This window comes from Pagrus major, chromosome 12 (genome assembly GCF_040436345.1).
Source record: "Pagrus major chromosome 12, Pma_NU_1.0".
Classification (NCBI taxonomy): domain Eukaryota; kingdom Metazoa; phylum Chordata; class Actinopteri; order Spariformes; family Sparidae; genus Pagrus; species Pagrus major.
In genome coordinates this window covers 22,710,524-22,720,683 of record NC_133226.1, presented here as the reverse complement: position 1 = coordinate 22,720,683, position 10,160 = coordinate 22,710,524, and the positions used below count along the sequence as shown (strand labels likewise).

The 10,160-nt window shown below is 40.9% G+C and overlaps 1 protein-coding gene across 1 annotated transcript; it reads right to left on the bottom strand.

Moving 5' to 3' along the window:
- Positions 1 to 210: 210 nt before the first annotated feature.
- On the bottom strand, positions 211 to 8,462 carry LOC141005863 (aquaporin-3-like). Its single transcript, XM_073477913.1, has 6 exons — positions 8,355 to 8,462; positions 5,992 to 6,118; positions 4,117 to 4,254; positions 3,321 to 3,439; positions 1,089 to 1,306; positions 211 to 403 (listed from the first exon to the last, which is right to left on the bottom strand). The coding sequence occupies exons 1-6, from the start codon at positions 8,460 to 8,462 to the stop codon at positions 211 to 213; spliced, it is 903 nt and encodes a 300-aa protein (XP_073334014.1).
- Positions 8,463 to 10,160: the final 1,698 nt, after the last annotated feature.

Sequence of the window (10,160 nt, the reverse complement as noted above, 5' to 3'; positions counted from 1 at the left end):
CTTAGAAGTTGTGCCTGTCTGTTATGAGGTGTCATAAAAGAAGATGTTCCCATGAATACTGATCGATGGCTTAAATGTTTATCCAAAAAGTGATGTTAGTTACAGAGATGTGTGAAAAGCAATAGGGTTTCCCTGAAGAGCAAAAGAAATAGTTGTCAGGCGAGAATGTTATCTTCTTCGACATGACTGCTTCAAGAAATTCAGAAGTGCTCATGCATCCTCGTTGGTTGTAATATTGGAGAGTTTGAATCTTTCCTCCTCCTCCTCCTTCTTCTTCTTCTTATGCTTCTCCTGGACGTCTCTTCCTAAATGATATCCAATCATCAGCTGATACATCAGCACACCCACCACTGCACCCAAGAAGGGGGCACAGATGGGCACAAAGAACCAGTAGGTGTTTGCTCTGTAAGAGAATCAATTGATAAAACTGTAACGCATGATGTCATTACACATTTTTTATTCTATTTACTTTCTGGAGCAGGCCTGAATAAGATATGAGTGCATATGAGAAGTTACGTAGATGCATCAGGGTCAGGAAGCATGCGAGTCATGTCAATATTGAAATGTTTAAAGGGGCATTCCGCCAGATTTACAGATGAATATCAGTTTACTCGTCACAACAAAAAAATAGCATGTGTGTAATGCCCTGAGTGGATGCTGACAAATGTCATAAATGTTTTATGATCTGACAATAAACATGTTTATGATGCTATTCTTAACACTTCTACAGTCTCATTAACACATAATGTTAGTAATCAGCTTCTGAGGGCTTATAAGAGTCTAATTACCTATTAACTAACACTTATTCCAAGGACCTGCATATAAAACATTACCTTCACTTTAATTTCACACTTCTCATGTGTGCTTTTGTGGGAAATGTGATATTCCAAGGAGATTACTGGCATTAAAAAGTGTGTTTTGTTATATAAAGCTTGATTGACAGGTGTCTCGAGCTATCAAAGTCCCTCTTCGACTGCAGACTTTAACTCGTATCCAATCTTAATAACATCTCCTGAGCCACATGGATGATGTCATTGTCTATTGCTAACCTGACATACTGTTTTAGTCCACAGTAGCGCTGTACTCACGTGAAAACCTCTCCACCCCAGCCTGCAAGAGCCGTGAAGAGGCGCGGTCCGAGGTCCCTGGCTGGGTTGACAGCGTAGCCGGAGTTGAAGCCCATCGACAGGCCGATGACCAACACCACGAAGCCAACAGTGAAGGGCTCCAGGCCCTGAAGGACTGGATTGTTCTTTGGATCAATTATGGCCAGGATGCACATGATCAATGCCGCTGTCCCAATAACCTGAGATAGAGCACAGTGTAAACAATCTATTAATACTTTTCACATTAATTTGATGTGATCCTTTGTTAATGTCATTAAGAAACAACACAGTCTTTTGACTGTTCCAGCAGCAGCGTGATATATATGAGATATAAATAACTTTGTTAATCACACTGACATTTCTTTTCATTAATTAATTGGTCTTGTGATTCCTGTGAGATATTATTATTATTAAAGATCACCTTTAAGAAGTTGTGATATTCATCGTGAATTCGCTCTGAAAAAATTGACAAGCTGTGAAACAAAAGACTCCTGGAGAAAAATAACTTTTTCATCAGACAGCAGCACAGAGCAGGTCTTCTGCTGTCTGCTGATGTATTCTGACATCAATGGATGGCAGAGGCACCACATAGAGAGCTGAGCTGACCTCAATTCACACGATTGCATCACTGCAGGTCTGGACTTCAGAACAATCACTTTCACAGCATATGCACACAGTAGATACGATATATATAACTCCACATGCTGTGACGCGTCATGTGGAGCGAGCCCCTGGCCGGCTAGTGACCCCTGCTGGCCGGGGAGAGCACTGCTGATGTAGCTGAGCTGCAGAGAGTTGAAAAGTTGAGCCATGTCTACTGCAGGTTTCATTGTGTTGCTGACACCAGCACAGAGGAGGTGCTGTTTCTGTGTCAGCAAGAGTCTCCGAACATCCTCAGATATATACCGAACAGTCAGTCAAAGAAGCTGTTTAGTAGGAGTTTATGAAACGGTGCATATTGCCAGACAGAAGGTGCATTCCCTAGTAGTTCCCTGCCAAGTGATCTGCACAGGGTATTCAGCCATGTTAAGAAGGATTCCAAAACATAGGGAGCAGAAAAAGTTCAGTTCAAACGGAACTATGAACTGTGTAGGGAGGAAGTGAATAACAGTTTGTCGGCATGTGACAGGATTACCCATCTGTCATTGCACACAAACAGTGGAGCTCGATTGCAAGTAATGCTATCATTATTGGTGTGAATAGTTCAGTCGTTAAAGGATAAGTTCACCCAAAAATGAAAATTCAATCGTCTACCCACCCTCATGCCAGTGGAAAAGCTTAAGACATAAAATGGCTCTGTACAGTTCGTCGGGCATAATCCAAGTCTCCGGAAGCCCTGTGATCCTGAATTGATTTCAAATTGGCTTCACCCTCGAAGCTTGGTCAAACTTGTGGTCTCCTCAGCTGTTTGCTAGAGCACAATTTGAGATCTAATATGCTGTTGAAAGTGTAGATGCAATATGTACTGATAAATAATACACGCGAATTGCAGGGACCAAAGCTCCCTCTGTGTCGTCTGTAAATTACATTTTTCACGCTTTGTTGGCTGAGGCTCATATCCAAAAAATGTCACCCACACCTGATGTAGAAATAAGTTCTCTTTAAGATTAATACGTGCAACCATCAGCAGCAGGATGACGTGCGTCACACCTGCAGTGTATAGGTTTTTGATCGACAGTGTGTAATTTTACTTTCATATATTAATCAGATTTTCTGACACGAACATATCGTATCGAGCTCCCTTTTCTTCACACCTTCATCCACACTGATTCCAATTTTAGACAATCAGATTTTATAAGGTTAAAGAGGATGAGAGGAGCTGATGTAATTGGCAAATGGGCTGTTCTGAACTGCCAGATTTCTATATAATACTTCTGAGCAAGTCCTACACCCTGCTATGACAGTACACTTTGTCCACAATGGATGTGACTCAACCTCGTTCTTCAATCATCCGTCTCTTTTTTTTGGTTTGTGTCAATGCTGCTGTCTATTCAGCTCCACCAGACATGCTTCACTGTGACCTTAAGTATCCATCTGAGTGTGCGATCATTTTCTTTTTGACTAACACATATGAAAATGAGGCTGTTGCCGAACACAACGGACCATGACCACTGATGGAAAATGATTGTTTAGTATAGTACTTGGATGGAGATGGAGCCACCATTTTTATCGACTACGGGTGACAAAACATCTAGAAAATCACGTGAGCGTTACCTGATCAAAGAATCCATTAAGCGGGCTGAGATGTTTGGATGGATACGTGGCGAAAATCCCGGCTGTGGCATTCTCTCCCACCACGACCAGCTCCCCCTGGCTGAAGTCCTGCAATGCATCTGGTGGGAGAATTAGTCTTTTTTATCAATCCAGTTAGCGCATGACTCTCATGATGGCAATGTTGGTCTGTCAGTCCCAACATAAAATTGAAAATTGAACCTAAAGAAATGTAAAGTTACAACATATCAGTGGTTCCCTGAAACAAACATTGATATTCTGGCTATTGTGTTGAGATGCAACGAAAAGCGGGGACAGTGCGGCCCACAGTCAACCTCTAAGCCCTGGGTGTGCCCACACTCAACAACTATTTCATGGATTACCATTTAATTTAGGTGTTCTTATCATATTAGCTAAACTGTATCCACTTCTTTGGGCCTTCTTGCCTGTAAAATTTTTAGAAAGCAATGACTGCAGCCCCCCACGACTCTCTGAACAAACACAAACTCCCAGAAGGTGAAGTTTTGGTGTGTAAGTTAATCACTTGTGTAAGAGATTTATAGATATATAAGAAGACAGCTGTGTGGGCATATTAATCAACATCTACAAAAAAAGTATAGATGCTCATTTAAATGCACTTTTCTAGCGACTATTCCCCCAAGCTGTTAACAAGAGCATATTCAAAACTGAAAAAAAAGTGTCCCACTGAGAAACATCGTCATTTTCTAAGCGTTAGAGGTGCTTGTTAAACATTAAAACATTTTCATTAATCTGATTGTTCCTCTTCAGTTTCACGTACCAAAATACAAGCCAAATACAATCGCTGCACCCAGAAAGGCTCCGAGAGTCTGGAAGAAAAAGAACAACGGGAACTTCCTCCAAGGCTCTCTACCAAGTAAACACAGCGCGAAGGTCACCGCTGGGTTCACATGACCACCTGAAGATGAGAATAATGCAGAAATGATGGTGCATATTTATTAATGTATCTATGATTAGCATCTGTGTGACTCAACTGGAGAAAACAAACAACACATGCCGGCTGCTTTATCTCTAGTGCATACAGTACAGCCCCCCGCTTTTCTCCAGTGGAGAATACACACTTCTAAGCCTACTGTACAGTCAGTAATTGCGGTCTTGGTAAAGTCCTGTTAGGATGGAAGGTCTTTGTGACACAAATTAAATTGGCGGGATGAAAAGATTCAGAAAAGCCTCCTTTTTTCTAACCTTGAAGGGGGGAAAAAACTGCTCTGATGGCACACTCATGCGGGTGCCTCGTCTATATCCACACCTTGATCGTGTCAGGTTTGGAGCTATCTAATTAAAAGAGCTTATTCTCTCTGCTGCAATGTGTATTAGAAGGAGGACAGGCTCATTATAAACGCATTGAAGAAGTGAGCATGAGTGAACCGCGGAAGCTTTTGTAGTGCTGCTGCTTTTGACAGAAGATACCAGGATGGAGGAATTGACGCGCTCACTTTCCTTTCAATTACAGACCACGTAGTTTTCGAGTTAAGGGGTAAGTGCCCCCTCCGTCTGTGTGTGTCTCTTTTAAACTTTGCATTCCTCCGTCCGCTGCTTCCTGTTTGCTTACCCTGCTGCCTCTGGCTGTCATTTGTCTGGTAAACACATCAGCGTGGTAAATACTGCACTTCAGATAAGTGCCATTTGCCTATTGCTGATATTTAATGTCTGTCAAGCCATCAATAATAAAGACTCCCTGTTATGCTGATGGAAGTTTGGGTCTTGTGGGAACACTCTGTGAATGACTGACAGTGATGCAAATGAGCTCACCGAAGTGTGATCGTCTTCATGATAATAAATATTTCTTCCATTTATGAACTCTTGTGTTTTGTATACATTGGCTTTACTCCCTCGTTGTTCTTCCTCTTGTATGTATGAGTATATGATACTAATTACTGCAAAACAAGTATTTTTTTCTGTAAACATGATTTCTTTTTCTTCTAACCATATTAAAGAGGTCATATTATGCTCATTTTCAGGGTTCATACATTTATTTGGGGGTCCTAGTAGAATAGGTTTACACACTTTAATTTTCAAAAAACACATTATTTTTCTCAGATGGTGCATCGCTGCAGCATCTCTTTTCACACTGTGTCCTGAACGCTCCGTTTTAGCTACAGAGTGAGACATCTCGTCTCTGTCCAATCTTAGGGGAGAGATGCAGCAAGATGTAGCCAATCAGAGGAAGAGTTGGGCGATGCCGAGAAAGGTAGTGTGATCTAAAATAACGCCGCTACAGCAGTAGCAACTGTATGTCTGCTGACTGACTATAGTTATATAATGCCTGTTACATACTGACACACTTAAGTTACGGAAGTAAAGGCTCGACTCCAAACCAGGCTTTCAGGCAGTGCAGGAGCAGTGTTTTCTATGAGAGAGATTTGGTGTGGACTTTGGGCTTTTTAACTCTGCAGAACTTTTACATGCACAAAAATGCTACATAACACAATAAAGGAAAGGCAAAAAACCCAAAAAGCATAATATGACCTCTTCGCAATGTTACAAAGCTCTTAAGAATTAGATAAAATAAGAACAAAATTAATAAATCAATCAATAAAAAAGAGTAACAAATAAAAACATATACATCTTACATTGTGGTTAAAGGGATTTTTCAGCTCATTTCAAGGATTTGAACCGTACAGTATATCCTCACCTGAGACCTGTCCACTCACAAGGATGCCCAAGGTTGCAGCAAAACCAAAAGCCAAGTTGACAGTGAGGAACGTGCCATGGGAGCCTCTGCTCAGCACCAGCTGCGCGACTGCACCGCAACCAAACATCTGAAAACAGAGCGGGGGAAACACTTCAATCCACAATGTGGATTTAATGATTGAACACATTCATCTTTGATCCCTTTTTAACAACTATTTTTACCGTTTTGACGAAATATGCAGCTGAGTTAAAAACAAACCCTGAGATGAAGTTATTTTACTTTTGCAGACAGACAGAAGTGGAAAGACTTCAAAGAGAATAACAAAGCTCTACAGTGGCCTGACCTCGAGTCAGGTGTCTAGCTGAGTCTTGCTTTTCGTCTTATCCAGGGTGTGTCTCTTTGACCTCGGAGGTCATGTGTATGTTATGGTTGGTTCTTTGTGTGGGACTATTGATGCGGACTGCAATCTGACTCCACCTGCAGAGCCTGCCTCCACGGAGGGCCAGCTCCGACCACCGAGAGTACCTGATTGTCAGCTGAGTGAAAGGTCTCCTGGAATTAACAGATCAGACACAGCTGGAGAGCAGAATAACAAATAGCTCAGAGCTTCACGGTTGGTTCCCTCTCCTGATATTTTTGTTGTCTGTGGGTGACCCCATGAGAAACAGAGGGACTCCAGGTTGTTTTGCACAGACTAAAAAACATTTTTGCTTTAATTTGAAAGAATCTCGTGACTTTGGATTAGGTGTCAGCGGGGACTACAGACGCTGTATGAAGTCTTCTATCATTAGCAAAGAGTGTGGATGTATAATAATAGTGTTAATGTGTGTGTAATTCAAGTTCAAAGTGGAGATAACTGATGGAGGAGTCTTGGATGCTGCGACTCGAAAATTATTATTTAAATAAATTATTCAGTGTTTCTTTGCTTCTCAGACATCTAAGAAAAGCAATTTAATGAGAAGAGAGCAGCAGTTAAACTTTCTTTACCTTTTAACACGACCGCACATGTTGCCTTTGAACTACTAAACAGCCCTACAAAAGACCAAACTGTTAACTAAACTTTTGCCAGACCTGACAAAACCCCTCACCTCTGTCTCGACACAAAAATGAGAGGAACAGAATCCCTTGTTTCTTTTTTTCTCAGATGATGTCCTCACCTGTTCCTCACCATGTCACATCTTTAATTGTTGGTTGGGTTCACTAGCTGCGTTTACATGGACTGTAATACTTCATATATTCTACCATGAATAGGAATAAAATGCCTCATGTAACCAATTCAATTAGAAGAGACCTATCAGATCCGGCCCGATCTGAATGAGTTTTGATCGCGAGGGGTGGTGTCAACAGACAAATGATAGTAACTAAGTACATTTACTCAAGTATTGTACTTGAGTATTTCAACTTTCTGCTACTTTATACTTCCACTGCATTTTACAGTAGAGGCAAATATTGTACTTTTACTCCGCTGGATTTATCTGAATATATGTATAATTTACTGGTACTTTTGATACTTAAGTTCATTTAATATCAGATACTTCCAGACTTTTACTCAAGTACTATTCATAAGGGTGACTTTCACTTTTAACAAAGTCATATTTTAACACAATATCTTAGCTTTTACTCATATATGACTTTTTGGATACAACACTGCTATTAACCATGTAAACAAATGATTCTTTCTGGACATGTTCACCTCACATGGGACTAACATTTGGTGACGTTGCTTCCCGGAGGGACAGAACATGGCGGTGGCAAAACAGAACTGGTCTGTAGCCGATAAAACTTTTTTGTTGGAGATTTTAAAAGATTAAAGGATTGTGGGACACCTCGATGGTCAAAATTGTCCCAGGGCACAATGTGGGTCCATCTTGAAAATTGTATTAACATGTGGAGCGAATGAATGAATGAATAAATAAATGAGTGACCTCCTCTTCTGTTATATCTCCAGCAGATCAGATGCCTCACAGCTGGACATAACCATTTTGCACATGTCAAAAAAGTTATATTATGATGAAATACTTTGGGGCATTTAAACACTCATCGTATCTTTATTTAGCGTCCATATAAACAAGTACGTTGAACTTATACAAATAGCGAAAGGAACAAACGGAGGCATGCAAATTGTTAATGCGAACACATTTACATTTAATCCCCCTGTTCCTGTACAGCACAATAGCACATCTTCAGTTTAATTCAATTTAATGGCAGCAGGCAATAATCTGAAGAAAATCCTCTGCATTTAATTTACGTTGAGTTAATAACTAGTTTATACAGTGTATGGTAATTTAGTCTATTATCCTGCTTTTCTTGAAAAAAAAAAAGCTCCACTCAGCACCCTGCAGGAGCGAAGCAAAAATACTCACCACCAGAATAAGGGTTCCCAGGCATTCTGCCAGGGCCTGGCGGAGGAGCACATGTCGGATCTGGAAGGCCTCTGCCAGTTTCCCCAAGACTTCTTTCTGTTTTCCCATGATGCAGTTATTATAAGATTATCTTGAGATGGGCTCTGTGGTCTCACAACAAACGTGAGTCAGTGGCTGTGCATCAGTCTTTAGGGGTCTCATAAGGATCCCTCCCTTTATAAAGAGAAAAAAAAGGGGGGGTCCTTTGGACTGCCTGCCACTCCTACATCCCCACTCGTCTCTTCCTCACAGTTTTTTTGGGGGGCTGCTGAACTTCTGACTTCCTTTCTGCATTTCTCTCTCTACAGCACAGCCAAATATGAACATTTAACTATAAAGTCTAGAAGCTAAGTGGTGTGGGTGTTTTTCAAGGTTTTTTGCCCTAGTTTAAAATTATGTTTAAAAAAACCCTCCAATTAACATACAAGTCTCTCAGCACATAATTGTGTACATTTATTAAGCAAAGGGCTTCATCCCGAGGGACATGAGATGATGAAGGCTCTTTCTCAGACTGTTTCTCTCTTCACTACTCCTTCTCAAGTCAGCCTCGCAGCTGCCTAGGACTCTCCACATTAAGGTGGAATGTATAAATAAGTATAAACAGGTAGACTGTAGGACGCACACAACACTTCAAGTCGAAAATGAATATCACCATGGATAATGGAAGATGCCAGCTGTTAGAGCTATATTATGTGCTCTTTCACTTTAAATGCACTAAAGTCTCTCTCGGCATATTTGCTCTAGACTCGAGGATTGAGCACCAATATGGACTTAAAACACTGCACCTTTCCTAAGTTGATGTAAAAGTTAGTCTAAATGAGTGTTTTTATTTTGTTGTGTGTCCTTGTGATGCATTGGTAGCACAATCACACACAAAGCTTCCTTACCTTTCCGATTTTCAGCACCAGTTGGGGCTGAAGACGACCAGGATGAAATCTGGGCCCAATTTGTTACACGGATAGTCAGTGAAAGTGTCGATAATGTGAATTCCTGGTTATTAAATGTTATTAAATGGGTCTCGGTAATATTCATTCTTCACGTGTACTGAAGCAGCATTTCACAGGACATGGTTAAGCTATGTGTCTTTCTGCACATATCTTCAGACATTTGATTTAGGCCCTGTTTACATGACTTCTATCTGCTGTGTTCACTGTGCTTAATGGGAATTTGAAGGCAACCATAGACAAAGAGGGCTGGAAGGGGTTAATTACGCTCTGACAGTAAGTGCTCACATGCATCATGGTTACCTGTGGAGAAAACCAGGGCTGGAGGTAATGAAGGATGAGCTAAAGTTAAAGTTAAAGTACCATGTCAGTGTTAATCTACTAAGAAAGCAGGAATAAAGCACAAAGAGGTGTTTACTCAAAGATGTTTTCACCTTGCTGTATCATTCAACTATTCACCAGCGTGTGTGTTTGTGTGTGTGTGTGTGTGTGTGTGTGCCTGTATTTGTGCAACCTTCCTCAAGCAGGCAAAAAGCAAGTGTTACCATTATCTCAGAGAGTAATTAAGATGTTCACATATCCTGCTTGGTTCAGCGTATTAGTGCGATGGGAATGGCCAGAGGAGAGAGCTGTGATGGTTTATCTAAGAGGTGAGTTAAAATCAGACCGACTTGCTGTTTTGGCACAATGCACAAAACACCCCCATGATAACCCCAATTAACACATTTATTCAAGCACTGATTTATTTACAGATCAGGCTATTTGTCTGAGTCTGAGAGTTTTCCTTGACCACCGTTTTAACAATGTGTTCTCTCACGAGGCT

Excerpts from the sequence above, each read along its gene's own strand:
- LOC141005863 (XM_073477913.1), bottom strand. The coding sequence starts at position 8,462 with ATGGGAAAACAGAAAGAAGTCTTGGGGAAACTGGCAGAGGCCTTCCAG. Across the intron at positions 6,119-8,354 it reads TGGGAACCCTTATTCTGGTG|ATGTTTGGTTGCGGTGCAGT; the intron begins GTGAGTATTTTT and ends CTCTGTTTTCAG. Across the intron at positions 3,440-4,116 it reads TGTATTTGGCTTGTATTTTG|ATGCATTGCAGGACTTCAGC; the intron begins GTACGTGAAACT and ends TTCTCCCACCAG.